At 41.5% G+C, this 19,379-nt stretch overlaps 1 protein-coding gene across 1 annotated transcript in view; it reads left to right on the top strand.

The window, feature by feature from the left end:
- The first annotated feature begins 8,811 nt into the window (after positions 1-8,811).
- Positions 8,812-19,379, top strand: part of fn1b (fibronectin 1b) — a 33,724-nt gene continuing 23,156 nt past the window's right edge. Inside the window, exons 1-13 of the mRNA XM_083890972.1 lie at positions 8,812-9,089; positions 10,046-10,171; positions 10,384-10,521; positions 11,147-11,278; positions 12,599-12,736; positions 12,833-12,979; positions 13,661-13,849; positions 13,968-14,150; positions 14,482-14,658; positions 16,057-16,212; positions 16,332-16,460; positions 16,762-16,905; positions 18,439-18,560. Of these exons, the coding sequence (XP_083747098.1) occupies positions 8,948-9,089; positions 10,046-10,171; positions 10,384-10,521; positions 11,147-11,278; positions 12,599-12,736; positions 12,833-12,979; positions 13,661-13,849; positions 13,968-14,150; positions 14,482-14,658; positions 16,057-16,212; positions 16,332-16,460; positions 16,762-16,905; positions 18,439-18,560 (1,923 nt within the window). The 5' untranslated portion in view covers positions 8,812-8,947. The remainder of the gene's footprint in view (positions 9,090-10,045; positions 10,172-10,383; positions 10,522-11,146; positions 11,279-12,598; positions 12,737-12,832; positions 12,980-13,660; positions 13,850-13,967; positions 14,151-14,481; positions 14,659-16,056; positions 16,213-16,331; positions 16,461-16,761; positions 16,906-18,438; positions 18,561-19,379) is intronic.

Genomic DNA, 19,379 nt, shown 5'->3' with positions numbered 1-19,379 from the left:
TGTACCCCACCTATGTCAGCTGGGATAGGCACAGCACCCACCCTGACCCTGCTGTGGATGATAAATGGATAGAAAATGGATGGATGGATGGAACAGTTTGGTTACTGTGCATATTTTTTGTGTGTTTCCATCAGCAATAGCACCAAAGTCACCAGACCCAACCATTCTTTGGCATCCTTCCCTTGAGGCACCAGAGTAAATTCTCTTACGAAGCTTGACGTCTTGTTGAGCTGCTGGATGTCCTCCATTGTTGTCTGTTGTGTCGCATTCAATGTTGGCGTTTGTGCAAGCCTGACCCAGGGCTTTGCCGTTCCAAAACGTACTGTACCATTCAAAAGTGAGTGGTTCTGGACATTTTCCTAGTGCCATGTCCCAAAGTCAGATTAATGGTGAGGGTTGCGTCAGAAATCCAGTGCACTCTTAGAAATAAGGGTTCCAAAAGGGTTCTTCTACAAGGGCTGAGGTTCTACCTGGAACCATTCACTTCTGAAAGACCCTTTCCCGAAGAAAAGGTTTTTCAAGGGTTCTTGGTAACACTAATGGTTCCAGTAAGAATCATTTTGATCCAGAGAACCCTTTTAAACCCCTTTCCTGAATGAGGGGTTTTGAAGGGGTTCTTGGTGGAACCAGATTCCACCTGTAGCCAAAAAGAAAACCTTATATGGTTCTACTTAGCACTTTGATTTCTAAGAGTGTGTAAAACCTTTGCCAAATCAAATATGCGGATCACTGAGAACAATTGTTCATGGATGTGAAGGATGTTGTGTTGGTGAGAACAGAAGAGGACACAAGGGATCGTTGGGAAGTGAAGATGGAGGCAGATAATCTGCTGTGACGACCCCTAAAGGGAGAAGCTGCAAAAGTAAAAACACAGCTGGAAAAGACCGTGGATAATTCACAGCGAAACAAAAAAAAATATCCTCCCTGCATCAAACCAGGTGCCAGGTAACCCTAACCCCATGCTGGATGTTTCACACAGTCTGTACTGCTGTTGGTGCTGCGTTTATGGTAGAGTGTGTGCTGGAGAACGTCTAGAGTCCAGACCCAGTTCTTTTTCCAGAGTTCAAGTCTGAAACACATGTAATTGTTTTAAATCCTATTCTTAACAAGCCAGACAGACATTTACTGCTCAATTAGAGACATTTACCAGTCCCTGAAAAATGGCAGCTGAGATTCAGTTCTAGCAGAAAGGTCCGTCGGGGTAGAGGAGTCAGGGTGTCTGTTGGTTCAAGGGTCAACAGGTCGAGGCTTGGATGACGATCCATGACGACTTCTTCTTCTGTTATCAAAATGTTTTTTTCTGCTTGGTGAGCGGGGATTAATACTCTTTGGTCTGCACTCTTAGAAATAAAAGTGCTAAGTAGTAAGGTTCTTCAGCTTGTCCTCATAGGAGAACCCTTTTTAACTCCAGGTAGAACCTTTTTATAAAGGTTCCACCCTTTTGGAGGGTTCCACCAAGAACCCTTTTGGAGGGTTCCACCAAGGAAAGGGTTCTCTGGATTACTGTAAACATTACTGTTACCAAGAACCCTTGAAAAACCCTTTCTTCAGGAAAAGGGTTTTTCAGAAGCAAATGGTTCCAGGTAGAACCTCAGCCCTTGTAGAAGGACCCTTTTGGAACCCTTATTTCTAAGAGTGTGGGTTAGGGTTAGGTAGACAGAAACTTTATTAACATGTTTCAGAAATTCTCATCTGGTGAAATAACACTAGCAATCAACTATCCCACCTCCTGGTAATCAGTTGTGTGCCTGAAAAGCTGCAGCAACATGTGTTTGCATGACATCAACTGAAAAAGTTTGTGTCTCTAGTAAATTTCACTCTTCCTGCACCAAAGTCCATATAGAAAATCAAGCAATTTCTTTGGTGAAATCCTTCATTTGGATTTAACTCAGTGAAACAAACGTACAAAATGAGGCCGATAGCCTTGAGATAGAAATGCAGATTTTGGTACGGCAGAGTGAGCTCTCCAACGACAAGATAGGGAAGTTGTCGTTCTTCAGATAATGTAGACTTTATTGAGTTATCCTTTTGTTTAGTGGCTAAAATCTGCTTTTCTTTGTGTTAAATGTTAGCATTTGCAGGCCTAATAAGTGACGATATAAGGTGGACAGACTTGAGAGCAGATTTGCATGTCTGATCACTCTGCTGCTTCCTCACGCCTCACTCTGACGTGAGCTCATCTCCAGGGTGAGAGAGCGTCTCGTTTGACTCAGCGTGTAATTCCGTCGATGAAGCGCCGCCATCGGCACTCGTCCGCCTCCGTCCTTCACTTGTCAGGGAGTCAAACCCCCGCCGTCGCGGCTCAGATGCCCACACCCCATCTGGTTTCCACGGCGACCCTGTATTGTAGCACATTGTTGTGGAATCTTTGAGACATGAGTGTTCATCTCGGTGACCTCTGGCCTTTGTCGTCAGCCGAGAAACAGATGCTCTTCACATCCTGTGCAGAGAATTCAGACTGATTCAGACCTGACAGGCAGTGAGAACTGCTGAGAAATGCTGACAACCTCAAATTATCTTTCTCAACCGCTTTACATTCTCCCTGTGGCTGTCGCGAGAAAGGACTTTATTATTATTAAAACGCATTAATTATGTTGCATTTTATCATTAATACATGTTTATTATGTTGCTGTTTATTATTAATACACATTTATTATGTTGCATTTTATTTATATACGTTTATTATGTTGCATTTTAATATTAATACACGTTTATTATGTTGCAGTTAATTATTAAGACATGTTTATTATGTTGCATTTTTATTATTAATACATGTTTATTATGTTGCAGTTCATATTAATAAATGTTTATTATGTTGTAGTTAATAATTAACACATGTTTATTATGTTACAATTTATTATTAATACATGTTTATTATGTTGTAGTTAATTATTAATACTTGTTTATTATGTTGCAGTTTATTATTAATACATGTTTATTATGTTGCAATTTATTATTAATACATATTTATTATGTTGCAATTTATTATTAATACAAGTTTATTATGTTGTAGTTAATTATTAATACTTGTTTATTATGTTGTTGTTTATTATGTTGCATTTTATTATTAATACATGTTTATTATGTTGCAATTTATTATTAATACATGTTTATTATGTTGTAGTTAATTATTAATACATGTTTATTATGTTGGATTTTACTATTAATACATGTTTATTATGTTGCAGTTAAATATTAATACATGTTTATTATGTTGCATTTCTTATTAATATATGTTTATTATGTTGCAGTAAATTATTAAAACATGTTTATTATGTTGCATGTTATCAATAATACAGGCTTTTGTTGCAGTTTATTCATTATTAATACATGTTTATTATGTTGCAGTTTATTATTAATACACGTTTATTTTGTTGCATTTTATTAATATATGTTTATTATGTTGCTGTTTATTATTAATACATGTTTATTATGTTGCATTTTCTTCTTCTTTTTCACTTCATGCACAGAGCAACACATTCAGCCATTATTGCTTGTTTCATTGTTCATTCATATTGTTTTATATATCTTCTCTATCTTCATATTATCGCGTTGAATCTTGTAAAGTACTTTGTAAAGTGCTATAATGTGTATTATTACTGTCATTATGGTAATAGCAGGGAGATGGAGTGCAGCATGAGTGGAACATCCAGACATGGGTGTGACAGTCACAGTGTTCATCTGCTCTTTCCCACTTTTCTCACTCTGTTCTTCCATGTTTTCACCTATTACCTCACACATTCCCCAGTCTCCCACTCCCTGGCCCGGTTATTTCATCCAGCTGTGGCCATCTGGTGCCTCTCACTCTCCAAACTGCCGATCCACAGTTTGGTGAAGCCAGGGTGGAGTAACACACATTAAAAACTGTGTGTGTGTGTGTGTGTGTGTGTGTGTGTGTGTGTGTGTGTGTGTGTGTGTGTGTGTGTGTGTGTGTGTGTGTGTGTGTGTGTGTGTGTGTGTGTGTGTGTGTGTGTGTGTGTGTGTGTGTGTGAAGCCTGGTGCACATTACACTACACGACAAAGTCTTTTTATAAACTGATTAGATTAAAGAGTTTAAAAGATTCAAACCACTTACTGGTTTCACTGCTGTGGCAGATCTGTCACATTAATAATAAACACACACATGGTTTTTAACCTTTACCCTAACCGTAGCCTAAACCCAATTCTAACCCTAAAACCAGGCCTTGACCCTTTAACACATAAGCCTCAAAACGTCCATGTGGACTCTTTTTGTGCTAATTTTAACCATAAAAGGACCAGGAAATGTGCTTTTGCCCATTTTCCCCACACCCAGGCTTCCACAGACGATTACCCAGCTCAGGGGGGCCCCAGACCGGCCACAGCCACCGCCACACACCGCTGCTAAACCCTGGAAGTCAACACTTTGTCGTTTTTTCACTAGCTCCTGGAGCTCGACTGTCAATATCTGGCAGCTGTTTACAATTTACTGCATGTTAAAATAGTGTATTAACAATTTAAAATGAAGAAAAAAACGAAATGTTTTATTGAGAAAAAACACTGCAGTTGTATGAATGAACACCAGATGTTCAGATGAACAGTGACAAAGACGCTGATTCGCCGGCTTCCTGCTACAGCGTGAAAGAAATGACCGTAATAATCATGCTTTGACGTGCAACTTCTCTTTCAGAAACATTTTTTCAAATTTTTTCCGTCGCGTAATCAAGACGATGTAATGTGCGCTTGTGCAAACATGTCTCGGTGTTAAAGGGTTAACACGGACAAAATGTCCCCATAAAGATGGCTTTGTACATGTTGTGGACCTCACAAGGATATAAATACAGGTACACACACATACACAAATTTAATCAGCTCCTCAGAAATGAGATTATTGCTCATTAGAACCAGGTTTGTGGTCCTGCCAAGGTCCACTGGTATAAAATAAACCCCAAAATATCACATACTGGACCTTTAGAACAGTAGATTAGTTATTAACAGTAGAACAGTTATTCTAGGGTGTTGTTGTTATTGTATCAATCTTTACAATTATAAGATTGTTGCATTTGTGAATTATATAACTATACAGTATGCATATTTATATTTAAGGTCAGTTATATATTACCAAACATACTGCATATATATATCCAGATGCTATTGAAAGTATTGCTCCATACTCCAGGTCCAAATGTATTACATAACATGATAGAACATTATGTTCTCTCCGTCATTTTCAGGATAATCAGGTTTTTCAATATTCTGAGCTTCCAAACACAAATCACTGAGAGTGAAAGAGGAAAAATGAAATAGTGGAGCTGCTGCTCTTTGTGAAATATTGACGTTAAGCACTGAAAGCAGAGAAGGTGAATAACTGCGACTGAAGCCAGGCTCTCTCTCTCACCGAGGCTCTGACATGAGACGGCTCATAAATCTGATAGTGAAAGCTAAACAGGGCAGGAAGTGAAGTCATAGAAGTCAAAACACAATTCTATGAAGTTCGGAAGCCTCGGCGTCTCTTTTGTTCACAAACAATCAGACTCGGTTTTACTGCGGTGCCTTCACTGTTTCAGGAAACATCTGTGAGTACAGTGGTGTTGTGATCCTGCACACTCTGCTGCTACTGGATGGAAAACTCTGTGGATGTGTTTTTCCCTACGCAGCACACATTGGTGACTCAGTTGCACTCGCTTTTAAAAAACAACAACATGTATTTGGTGCTGTTTTCTTCCTCTGTTTTCCCCCTGAAACTGTCTGCTCACTGTTCGCTGTCAGGCACCACTGAATTCCTCCAGCCCTGTGACAGGAATTACTGAACCACAGTCTTTTCTCTTTCCCTTTCTCTCTCTCTCACAGAAGCTGCTTTCCAAACCAGAGTAAGTTCTGTGGAAGCAGCAACCATGACATGACCAGGCCAGCTTTCTGTGGTACTTTCTGTTTATGATCCCCACAGATGCTTTGTGGGCTCTCAGCACCAGCTTGTATAGTTCTAGAGCCGGGGTTCTCAAAGTTTTGATACCTGAGGGCCAATTTAGGAACCCAACATTGGACTGAGGGCCGCCAAAGGAAAAAAAAGAGTGAAAAAACCAGAAAGAAATCCCATTTGTAATCATTTTAATGACCAGATTGCAGTTCTACAGTTTAGCGTTAAGTAATATAAACGTTAATATGATGTAATTTAAGCATTAATATAATAACGCTTTATAATTTACTGGGTAATTACCCAGTATTTTGGCCATTGTTCTTACCTTCTAATTACAGGTTAATGCCAAGTAACACATTTCTGTTACCATATATTTACTGGGTCAATAGCTAGTAATTGGGGGCTGTAGCTACCTGCTTATTACCAGCTTATAACCCAATAATACACTAAAATTCACCATATAGAAACCATGTAAATACCCAGTATTTTTGTTTACACTTATTGGTCTGTATCCAGTAATGTCCAATAAACATTTAACAAGCTTAGTAGCTCCTGGATTAAAACTATCAACTGTAATTCACTGCGGGCCGCCAGAATTGTGTCTGCGGGCCGCCATTGGCCCCCGGGGCCGCACTTTGAGAACCAATGTTCTAGACAGTTAGAGTCACTTTAACAATCCAATAAGATTGTTAAAAATACATCAGGTTTGCTTTAATCACAAGGTAAAGTGTACAAATTGCAGCTGCACTTGTCAGTTTAATGCAAAAGTGCAGAACAAAAAGCTGCATGTTTTTCATGAACCAGGCTGCAAAAGCCTCACCTTAAAGGTGCCATATGTAAGAAATGTGGCCAAAAACAGTAACTACATTCAAATTCAAAATACCGAGGTCTTTTAGGTTTCGTTTGCTGACGTAACTGGCAACCCGTGGTTGCTCGGCAGCTGAGACTCCACTGACTGCAATGATTGGTAGACGGCGGTAGGTGGCACCACATGCCAAAACATGATTTCAAAACATAAACATGATTTGCAGTCTGCAAAATATTTTTTTAATGCAAATATTTTGTCTGTACTTTTGTTGTTGGTGAGTTCAGTTTGTTATATGAACATTATTCCTGAGTCTCTGTGACATATTAGGAGCATTTTATGGCCAGTTGCTTTACATTTATTACATAATGCACCTTTAATTTATATTTTTGTATGTTTTGTTCAATTGACTCAAAAATACCAATATCAGCCCTCATATTGAGGTTACTCATAACCACTGTGTACTACACACCAACACTCGTTTTATGTGTTGAAATATCTGTGTCTCTGTCCAACAACGTCATCCAGACTAAATGTGAATTACAGACACGAGAGAGAACACGTCGTCTTCTTCCTCTGTAACACCAGAGCAGACACATGACAAATAAAGATGTGATGAATGAAGAGCAGGTGGAGGCGGAACGGAGTCAGACTCTGTGTGTGTTTATACGGTGGGAGATTAAATAGGATTGAACAAAGACTTGACCAAATTAAGTTAACAGATATTTTTTGTGTGAGAGTCATTGAGGTTTTAAACAAACATTACAAGTTAATGTGGTTTCTCAAAAAGGAAATCTTTGGGAATCGGTGGCTGTTAAACAATGACTGGAGACCATGTGGAGAAACAAATGATAACTTATGGTCGCGTCTGGACTGTGGGCGATAACAGTCTGGACTGTTCAGTCTGCACCAGCTGCTGTTTTCATTGCCTGCATATTTCAGCTTAATTAAGTTGAGAAAAACGTTCCAGAGACATTTGAGAAGAACCTGGTTCTGACTCTTAAAGATCTGTTTGTTTAGCGTGATCTGTTAATCTCTTTAGATTATCATCAAGTAGTGATCATCTAATCATCCAATAATCTGCAATAAATCATGAACTAATGATGAAGTAATACACTATCATCATGAACGAATGACTAGTTACTGAATAACTTACCATTACCTAGTGATTACTTAAGATAACCAGCACGATATCTTTTTAACTCATGATTAAATAAAACACTTTTCATTCACACATTCCACATAATGACAAATTAATTACTTACTAATATTAGTTAATGGTAACCTTACTTTTACTTATTAGGTTGGTTGGTTAGATAATTAACTTTTTTGCAGGTATGCACATTATTGGCAAAATATCTGGTTAACTAAAACATAAGGACAAAATAATTCATTACTAATTCTAGTAATCCTCAGTTTGCAATGAACTAATGACTTGATGATTTACAATTTACCATGGCATAGTTAGTTAGTTAAAGGTGCCATATGTAAGCATGTGGCCAAAAACGGTTACTACATTCAAATTCAAAATACCGAGGTCTTTTAGGTTTTGTTTTCTGACGTAACTGGCAACCCGTGGTTGCTCGGCAGCTGAGACTCTACTGACTGCAATGATTGGTAGACGGCGGTAGGTGGCGCCACATGGCAAAACATGATTTGCAGTCTGCAAAATATTTTTTTAATGCAAATATTTTGTCTGTACTGTTGTTGTTGGTGAGTTCAGTTTGTTATGAACATTATTCCTGAGTCTCTGTGACATATTAGGAGGATTTTATGGCCAGTTGCTTTAGATTTATTACATAATGCACCTTTAATATTTTGCTATGCATGCACAAAATGACTAATGACTAAAACTTTGAAAAACACGGTGTTAACTTAACACTTTTTATTTCTTCCTGCATCTTGATGTTTCCAGACTCTGACCCTGTTTGACCTCTGGGATTCTCCTCGTCTCTCATCTCTGTAGCTTCATGTCTGTCTCGGTGCATTTGTCTTCTTCACATCTTAAAAAGTTTCCAGTGTCAGCAGCATTGCTCACACTGAGGCGGCTCAGTTCCCGCCCTCCCCGCTGTGTGCGGGTATAAAAGAAGCGCGCTCCCCGCTCCTCAGCCTGGTTCACCAGCTGCGAGGAGCAGCGCAGGAGGAGCTGACAACAAGGCACAACAAACCAAACCACATAAAAGACAAGTCCTGCTTCTTTCCAAAGCTTCATAACCAACAATCCTCCAATTTTTCCTTTTTGAAATCCTTGTTTTCCTGCGGTCACAATGACCGGCAGCTCACTGACGGGGTTGCTGGTTGCGCTGTGCGTAATCAGCGCAGTCCACTGCGGGCCAAATAAGAACAAGAGACAAAGTGGACAATATCAGGTGTATCCTGTGCTCCAGGACCCAGCCGCCCTCACTCCAGGTCTGTATCAACACTTCACTGAACATCTGACAAATATCAGTGAGTTAGAAAACTATTATTATTTAACTGTATAAATCTAATATTTCCTAATCATTTAAGGCAACGGGTCAGGATTATATTTTGGATCCAAACAAATGTGCAGAATTAACAATGAATTAAGTGTACATATTATATTAAACTTCCCTGATACCCATACATTCCTTATGGTGTTTAGTTTTATTTGAAATAAAAACTATTATTATAAATGCACTTTTATATGACGTGTGTTACTTTATGCTGTGTATTTTTTGTTGTTGCTGGTTTATTGGTGTTTGCACCATATTCTGAGATGATTTTCTTATTCTCAAGCCTTTGTCCTTTGACTTAGCACCAAGCTCTTTTACAGCAGGTTCATATGATGCAGTACACGCGGTAATCATGACATCAAGAGAGTGTGGTACTGATTAACAATTAAGTCGATCAAAAACAATAACTTTAACATTAAAGGTGCATTATGTAATAAATCTAAATCAACTGGCCATAAAATCCTCCTAATATGTCACAGAGACTCAGGAATAATGTTTATATAACAAACTGAACTCACCAACAACAACAGTACAGACAAAATATTTGCATAAAATAATATCTTTTGCAGACTGCAAATCATGTTAATGTTTTGAAATCATGTTTTGGCATGTGGCGCCACCTACCGCCGTCTACCAATCATTGCAGTCAGTAGAGTCTCAGCTGCCGAGCAACCACGGGTTGCCAGTTTACGTCAGAAAACGAAATTTGAACGGTATTTTGAATTTGTATGTAGTAACCGTTTTTGGCCACATTCTTACATATGGCACCTTTAACATTTAGTTTGATCAGAGAAAGAACACTACAGTGATTTTCCTGGCACCGCTCAAGCTTCAATACTTGTTGTATTTGGTTCCATATTATTTATTATTTGTTTTTCTGTTTACTTGCAGCCGGCTGTGAGGAGAACGGTCGATCGTACAGAATGAACGAGCAGTGGGAGAAACCTTACCTCGGCAACACGCTGGTGTGCACCTGCGACGCATCCTCGGCCATCAAATGCAAATCCAAGCCTGACGGTCAGTGAGCGTCTGCTCGGTGCAGAGGTCTGCAGCACTTACGCACAGGGCCATTGTCTCAAGCACAAAGTAGCACATTTGATGACTTCAGGGGGCTATTTAAAACATCTGGGGGCTCATTTAGCCTGTACTTACTGTTGTTATCATGATCGGGCCACAGAGAAAGCCACAGTGCGTTGACCTTTCCGTGTTTCCTCTGTTTATAATCTCAGTGGTGGAGTCCTGTTATGACAAGTACAATGACCGGACATACCGGGTCGGCGAAACCTACGAGAGGCCAAAGGACGGAATGATTTGGGACTGCACCTGCATCGGCTCTGGTCGAGGCAAGATCAGCTGCACCATCGCGAGTGAGTTCACAGAATGCTCAAACTCAATCGCTCCCTGTTTGGTTTAAAAATGCATGAACTGTATAGAACAGGGGTTCTCAAAGTTTTGATACCTAAGGGCCAATTTAGGAACCCAACATTGGACTGAGGGCTGTCAAAGGAAAAAAAACCAAAAAGAACTCCCATTTGTAATCATTTTAATGACCAGATTGCAGTTCTACAGTTTAGCGTTAAGAAATATAAGCGTTAATAAAATGTAATTTAAGCATTAATATAACAACGCTTTATAATTTACTGGGTAATTACCCAGTATTTTGGCCATTGTTCTTGTCCTTCTAATTACAGGTTAATACACATTTCTATTATATTTACTAGCTACCTACTTATTACCAGGTTATAACCCAATAATACACTAAAATTCACCATATAGAAACCAGGTAAATACCCAGTATATTTGTTTACACTTATTGGTCTGTATCCAGTAATGTCCAATAAACATTTAACAAGCTTAGTCGCTCCTGGATTAAAACTATCAACTGTAATTGTCATTGCGGACCTCCAGAAATGTTTCTGCGGGCCGCACTTTGAGAATCAATTGTGTTGAACATTATGAAGTGAGAGATCCACGTGTGCCGTTCGTTCACAGATCGCTGCCACGAAGGCGGGAATTCGTACAAAATCGGAGAAACGTGGCAGAGGCCTCACGACACGGCCGACTACATGCTGGAGTGTGTGTGTCTGGGAAATGGCAAAGGAGAGTGGACCTGCAAACCTGTGGGTGAGTCACAGACCTCACACCTCACTACGCTCAGGACGTCAACGTTTACAATCCACACCAACCCGAGCGATGCAGGATAAATGGGAATATGTCAACTTCAACATGCTAACACACACACACACACACACACACACACACACACACACACACACACACACACACACACACACACACACACACACACACACACACACTTGGGCTAGTGTCACCGTGTCTGACATTCTAAATATTTGACAGCAGTTAAAGCAAACACGGTGTGTGAGTGTGCTTTTTCCTCTTAGGCCACATGTTTATTGATTGTTTCTCGTGTGACTCAGACTCAACTGTGTTGCAAAATTGAACAGAATTTTAAAAAAGTCAATGTTTTTAGGCAAATATTAGGAGCTATTGTCGCCACACAGGACAAATAAGACATTTTTGGACAAAAGTGTGCCTAAAAAAGAGTCTGCACACTCTTAGAAATAAAAGTGCTAAGTAGAACCATATAAGGTTCTTCGGCTTGTTCTCATAGGAGAACCCTTTTGTCATAGGAGAACCCTCCTCATAGGAGAAGCCTTTTTGGCTCCAGGAAGAACCTTTTTATAAAGGTTCCACCTGGAACCCTTTTAAAACCCTTTATTCAGGAAAGGGGTTTTAAAGGGTTCTCTGGATGAAAACAGTTCTTAGGTAGAACCATATAAGGTTCTTCGGGTTGTCCTCATAGGAGAACCCTTTTCTCATAGGAGAACCATCCTCATAGGAGAAGCCTTTTTGGCTCCAGGTAGGACCTTTTTATAAAGGTTCCACCTGGAACCCTTTTGGAGGGTTCCACCAAGAAACCCTTTTAAAACCCTTTATTCAAAATGGTTCTTACTGGAACCATTAGTGTTACCAAGAACCCTTGAAAAACCCTTTCTTTGGGAAAAGGGTTTTTCAGAAGAAAATGGTTCCAGGTAGAACCTCAGCCCTTGTAGAAGAACCCTTTTGGAACCCTTATTTCTAAGAGTGTTGCCATTGCTAATGTGCAACTCCAGTACCGAGTTGGGATTTTATTTTGTTAAATACATTATTTAAAAAAGAAAAAATGTAAATATGCAATAATGCAACACAATGAAAATCATCACAGTTGACACGTGACAAAGCACCCACACAACAATTGTGACAAATAAGTTTAGGTGCAGCTCTGATTTGATTTGATCCAAAATGGAACCTTCAAAGTAAAACGATTGTTTATCTGAAATCTGATTTTCATTTGGTGGAGAATTCCATCATCAACAACAACAACATCTTGCGTCGCACAACAGTTGCACTGAATGACATTGCTCTGTGTTTTCTGTGCAGCTGAACGTTGCTACGACACCAACGCTGCATCGTCGTATGTGGTGGGGGACACCTGGGAGAAACCGTACCAAGGCTGGATGATGCTGGACTGCACCTGTCTGGGCGAAGGAAATGGACGCATCACGTGTACCTCAAGGAGTAAGCAGATCATAAACACTCACGTATATACAATCGACGACAATGCACACAATTTACACCCATAACGAACCACTTACTTCTGTTCCACCCAACCAGACCGATGCAATGACCAGGACACCAGGAGGTCCTACCGTCTCGGAGACACGTGGACAAAGACTGATGCAAGCGGACAGTTCCTGCAGTGTCTGTGCTTAGGAAACGGCCGCGGGGAGTGGAAATGTGAAAGACACAACACAGGCCGAAGTGAGACCTACAATCTTAACTCTTATTCATGAACTAAATCGGGACCGTATCTATGTTCCCCGGGTCCTATGTTCCCCAGGTCCTATGTTCCCCGCTTTGTATGTGACCGGGGAACATAGGACCCTTTCTCTAAAAAGTGTTCTATGTTCCCCGCTGTTCACCCAAAGGGTCCTATGTTCCCCGCTTTGTATGTGACCCATAGGACCCTTTCTCTAAAAAAGGGTCCTATGTTACCCGCTGTTCACCTAAAGGGTCCTATGTTGCCCTCTTTGTATGAGACTGTGGAACATAGGACCCTTTCTCTAAAAAAGGGTTCTATGTTCCCCAAGTCCTATGTTCCCCGCTTTGTATGTGACCGGGGAACATAGGACCCTTTCTCTAAAAAAGGGTTCTATGTTCCCCGCTGGTCACCCAAAAGGACCCTGGGAACATAGGACCCTACCCCTTACCCTAACCCTTACCCTAACCCTAACCCTAACCCTTTACCCTGGAGCTCCACACCCAGGCTTCCACAAAGTGGGAAACATAGGACCCTTTTTTTAAAAAAAGGTCCGATGCTCCCCTATCGGGGAACATAGGACCCGGGGAACATAGGTACGACCCCAACTAAATCAGTCAGTAATCGTGAATGAGACCTAACTCTCAGTCCTAACGTCCACGCAACTGCTCGCTGTTGTCCAGCCACAGGTGCAGTTGTGATGAACCCCACCCACACCGTCACCCAGAAGCTGATCGATCCCTCCACCGAAGGACCCTGCCGCACAGACTCTGGAGCCAGCTACTTTGACGAGCAGCGCTGGATCAGGACGCAGGGCAACAAGCAGATGCTCTGCACCTGCCTGGGAAACGGCATCAGCTGTCAGGAGTGGGGTGAGTTCAGGCGAGAAGGAAAAAAGCAGGATACAGAACGGAATTTTTCTTTTCTTTTCTTTTTTGCTTCAACAACAACTCTGTCGTTCTGCATTTCCTTCCTCTTTTGTCTGTGCAGAAGCCAGAAGCCAGGTCTACGGCGGAAACTCCGATGGACGGCCGTGTGTTTTCCCCTTCGTCTTCATGGGAAAGACGTACTACTCCTGCACCTCAGACGGACGCACAGACGGACAGCTGTGGTGCGCGACAACCTCCGACTATGAGACCGACCAGCAGTATTCTTTCTGTACTGAGAAGAATGGTGAGATTTTACAACCCTCAAATGATTCTGACGCTGATCAGCTCCCAGTCCTGATCCCTGCACAGATCCTCAAATCCCTCTATTATCTATCATAAGTACATTATTTACACATCAAAGCAAGTCACAAATGGTCATGTAATATTTAGGGTGAATTCCAATTCCTTGCTTAACCCTCAAAAATTAAGTTGAGGGGCAAGTTTAAGGGCTGTATCGCCCTCAATATTGAGATTTTCCGAGACCACCCTTGGGAGCAAGGGCTACCCAGAATGCATTGCGTCTTATAACTAACTGACAACCTAATAACTTTTTTTTGTCTCCTTCTCGATTCCAGCCATTGTCGCGACACGCGGCGGAAACTCCAACGGCGCCCTGTGCCACTTCCCCTTCTTCTACAGCGGTCGCAACTACACCGACTGCACGGCCGACGGACGCCGCGATAACATGAGGTGGTGCGGGACCACCCACAACTACGATGGAGAGCAGCGATTCGGATTCTGCCCCATGGCCAGTGAGTGTGTGGCCACATCAGGCAGTGATGGATGTCTTAGTGTCTAATAATGCTGTTATTATAATAATAAGTACATTACTACAGTGGCTATAAATCAGCTGAATTCTTTGGGGTAACCTGTACACTGCACATGTAAACACTCACATACCCCATTAACACTGCCTATTTATTTAGTCTCATTTATAAAGCATCAAACATGACTAAAGTGAAGCTTTATCTTCTGGAAATGGCTAATTTACTACAAAATGGGGTGAAATGTTATATTAGTATTGTTTATATTGTGAATACATTGTGATCTTTAAAAAGTCAGTGATGGTGAGACCATGAAAGACCTTGGTCAAACCGGGCTGTGAACCCTCAACCTTTTCTAAACATCCTGAAAATATGTTTGTGTTTTTTTTTTATTTCCAGCCTTATCTACTTGTTCTCGTGGGCGATTATGTTTAATGGTTTCATGGCTCATTTGTTGACACTTTGGCTCTAAATAACTGGGTTTGGGTCATGGGAGAGTAAAAAGTCTATTGAGGGTGTTACATAACACCATCACACGCACGCACGCACACACACACACACACACACACACACACACACACACACACACACACACACACACACACACACACACACACAGATTCTCATAGACATAATGTATTCCCTAGCCCAGGGGTCACCACCAGGTCGCCCGCAGGGATCACACGTGTTCTAAAAACATCATCATTGTTAAATCATTGTGAATAATTATTGTTTATTACCATAAACCAGGTCTTAACCCCTAAAATAGTCCTTTATACTTTATTTATTTTAGAGCCGCAACTAACGATTATTTTCGTAATCGATTAATCTGCCGACTATTTTCTCGATTAATGGTTTGGCCCATAAAAAGCAAAGAAAGAGAAATATTGTATATAATATATTCAAAGAAAATATTCACATTTAAGAAGTTAAAACAATCAGAAATCTTGTTTTAATCGTGAAAAAAGCTTCAAACCGATTCATCGATGATTAAAATAGTTGACCATTAATTTAGTAATCGATTAATAATCGATTTATTTGTTATAGCCATACCAGAACACACACACACGCACATGTTTGTGCATTCTTCTTAGGACACCACATTGACTTAAACAAAGCCTTATCCCCAACCTTAACCATAACCAGTTAATGTTTAACTCTCACCTTAACCAACCACAGTTCAAAATATTTACCCTAAACTTAAACCAGTTCCTCAGAAATAAGGTTGTGCTGAATTAGGACCATGTTTTGGTTGTACAAACACAATCATATACACACGACCAGTACAAAAAAGTATTAGTTATTGATTCTTATGAGTTACAGTTCTAGTAAGAAGAACTTTAACAGAACAATAACCCAGTTCTTCCTCTGTCTTTGCTCGTGCAGCTCACGAGGAGGTGTGCACCACCAACGACGGCGTGATGCACCGCGTCAAAGACAAGTGGGACAAACGCCACGACACCAACGGTCACATGATGGAGTGCACGTGCCTGGGCAACGGCCGCGGAGAGTGGAGCTGCATCGCTCACTCACAGCTGCTAGGTCAGAGCGATCAGAGTGGTCCGGTGTGAAGTTAACATGGAGGACGAGTGTGTGTGTGTGTGTGTGTGTGTGTGTGTGTGTTATTCTCACTCTCTTTGTCTCTTTCTTTCTGTGTGCAGACCAGTGCATTGTTGACAGCTTGACCTATGAAGTCAGCCAGGAATTCTCCAAGCGCCACGACGAGGGCTACATGATGAACTGCACCTGCTTCGGGCAGGGACGCGGACGCTGGAAGTGTGACGCTCTCGGTGCGTTTGTGTTGAACAAATACATTTAATGAAATCTGTCTCATCCCGGTTCTACCAAAGGTTCTACCTGGAACCCTTTTGGAGGGGTTTTTAAAACCCTTTATTCAGGAAAGGGGTTTTAAAGGGTTCTCTGGATCACAATGGTTCTTACTGGAACCATTAGTGTTAAGAACCCTTGAAAAACCCTTTTTACTGTTTTTCAGAAGCAAAAGGTTCCAGGTAGAACCTCAGCCTTTGTAGAAGAACCCTTTTGGAACCCTTATTTCTAACAGTGTATCATGTGTGTGTTCGTGTACAACAGACCAGTGTCAGGAGCCACAGACCAGAGCCTTCTATCAGATCGGAGACTCGTGGGACAAAGCCATCCACGGCATCCGCTACCGCTGTTCTTGCTACGGCCACGGGATCGGAGAGCTGAGGTGTGAACCCCAGCAGACGTACCAAGGTATCATCCAACAACATCACATGCTCTGTTTATTAGGTCGCATTAGAACTATCAATGGTTTGAATGTTTATTACAGGGAGACTTTAAACGTCCAGTGTGTAAGAATCAGTGACATCTAATGGTGAGACTCTGAAGCACATAAGGGAACTGCAGGATGTTGGCCTTCAAAAGTGAGTGCCATCTCTGGACGGTTTGTCCGTTTCGGCTTGGACACAAGATGGTGGCCTCCATTAAAGATATGGGATCTTTAATGGAGGCCACCAAGGTTTCACTGACAGGAGGGTGTTGTTATACGTAAATGTGATCATTCTGTCTCTTGGCTCCCAGAAGGTGTAAATCTTTTTCGGCTAAAATTCTCCCTGAAGCTGTTTGAGGAGTGCCTACATTCAAATGGCAATATCTCCTTCAAATATTATCCGATTTGCATGTGTTGGACATGGTTGGCTTATGTTGGCTTAGAAATCACACTTTCAGAATCTGTAAATAACTCAGAATGTCCCCCGGTAGACTTGTGACCGGTTTTGCCATGACTGGCCACATATTATACCCTATTTCTCGAAAGTTAAACTAGTAAGTAAGTAAGTGAGTGAAACGAAACTTAAGGGACAGGAAATGACATCAGCCACAGAGGCTACTGGGAGCTAACAGCAGTCAGCATTTGGAAAAGTGATCATTTGCAGGCTCTAGCAGGCACATTGCCGTCATATATAACATGTATCCACTGGATAGATAAATCCTCTGAGGCTGGAAGTTTGTGTAGAACTCTGTGCTGCACTGTGGAGACAAGAATAGAACATTTCGCGGACTTTGCGGACTTTTCCGGTTTTCGGATGCCGTTGCCCTGGCCAGCACTCTCGCGTGTTTTACGGACGAAGTGGAGCACCACCTATTTTGAAAATCCAAAATAATATATATATGTGATGACTCACTGCGAGACAGAGCTGTTTCCTTGACCAAGTAAGGTCAATTGTCTCTAACAAGACAAACATCTAGAGCTTTGTTTGTCTTTGATCGATACGATTTATTTAACTTTCTGAGGACACACTCACTCCACCGCTCCCTCACCTGCTGTCTGTCACACATCAGTGCTGGGGGTCAGGGGTCGGCTCCAGGTCGCGGGGTCTTTGCGACTTTGAAGTGAAGCAAATGATGAATTTCCTCAACTCTCTGTAATAGTCTGTTGTGGGGGGGGGTTCTGTCTCCAGTATCTCGCTGCTGGGTAAACGTTGCTTAATGTGATCCTTTGCTCTCTGTGTGTGTGTGTGTCCTGAATCAAACATTGACCTGAAAAGTTGCAGTTGCAAAACTTACGTGTGTGTGTGTGTGTGTTTGTGTGTGTGTGTGTGATGAATATAGTGCCGTGGTGTTATTTCACACCGTCACTGGGTGTGTGAACTGTTTTATCACCGTCTGGTGCTTCAATCAATGGCTTTAAAAGTGGCCAACTTTCACCCACACTGTGTCCAGGTAACACTGTGGTATTAAATAAATGTCTCTTTGACAAAGTGTGAGTCTTTGTCTGCTTCTCCTCAGACGGCCACAGACCGGTCCAGGTGATCATCACCGAGGCAGGGAAACAGCCAGACTCTCACCCCATCCAGTGGAACGCACCTTCGTCTGTTCACATCACCCAGTACATCCTCAAGTGGAGACTCGTGAGTCATTCTTTTGCCACTTCACCAAAGGCTCACATGATAAAATCTATGTTCGCTTAGGTCTAGAACAGGGGTTCTCAAAGTTTTGATACCTGAGGGCCAATTTAGGAACCCAACATTGGACTGTGGGCAACCAAAGAAAAAAAAACAGAAAGAAATCCCATTTGTAATAATTTTAATGACCAGATTGCAGTTCTACAGTTTAGCGTTAAGTAATATAAGCGTTAATATAATAACTAGGGCTGTCAAAATGAACGCGTTAAAGCAGGATGATTAATTTGTGGAATTAACGCGTTCATTTTTTTAACGCATTAACGCACTTTCTCACTTTCATCGCGCTACGAGTAGACGTGCAGTTTATGAACAGGCAAGGCGGCGGGCAACTGCTTGGGGCCCCGAGTCGATAGGGGGGCTCCCGACACTCGGAGCCTAAATGCATCAGTGAGCAGCCGCATCCCTGTCCCTCTTAAACAACAAGGGTTGAATTGCAATGACATCTCAGTAGGAAACCTCCCTAAAGGGGCCCCACGTCTCCTCACGTTAACCTGTGTGAAGCTGAAGGAAAATGAAGAGGAGTTATCAATCAGGAAGTTAGAAGAGGAAGAAAAAAAGAGGATGAAGAAAAAAGAAAGAAAGACACACAGTTGTAAGTGACGCTACTGGCGCAGATAATGATATAATCATAACATTAACAGTCACTGTCTAACTAACGGGGACACAGACAGCAGCTAACATTAGCGTCAGAATGCTAGCTAACGCTAACTAGTAGCAGCAGTGCTTCTCCTGCTGTGGGTTTAGTTTCCCCAAGAAAACTATATA

The sequence above is a fragment of the Microchirus variegatus genome (assembly GCF_963457635.1).
Source record: "Microchirus variegatus genome assembly, chromosome: 6".
NCBI lineage: Eukaryota > Metazoa > Chordata > Actinopteri > Pleuronectiformes > Soleidae > Microchirus > Microchirus variegatus.
This window is presented reverse-complemented; position numbering and strand designations above follow the sequence as displayed.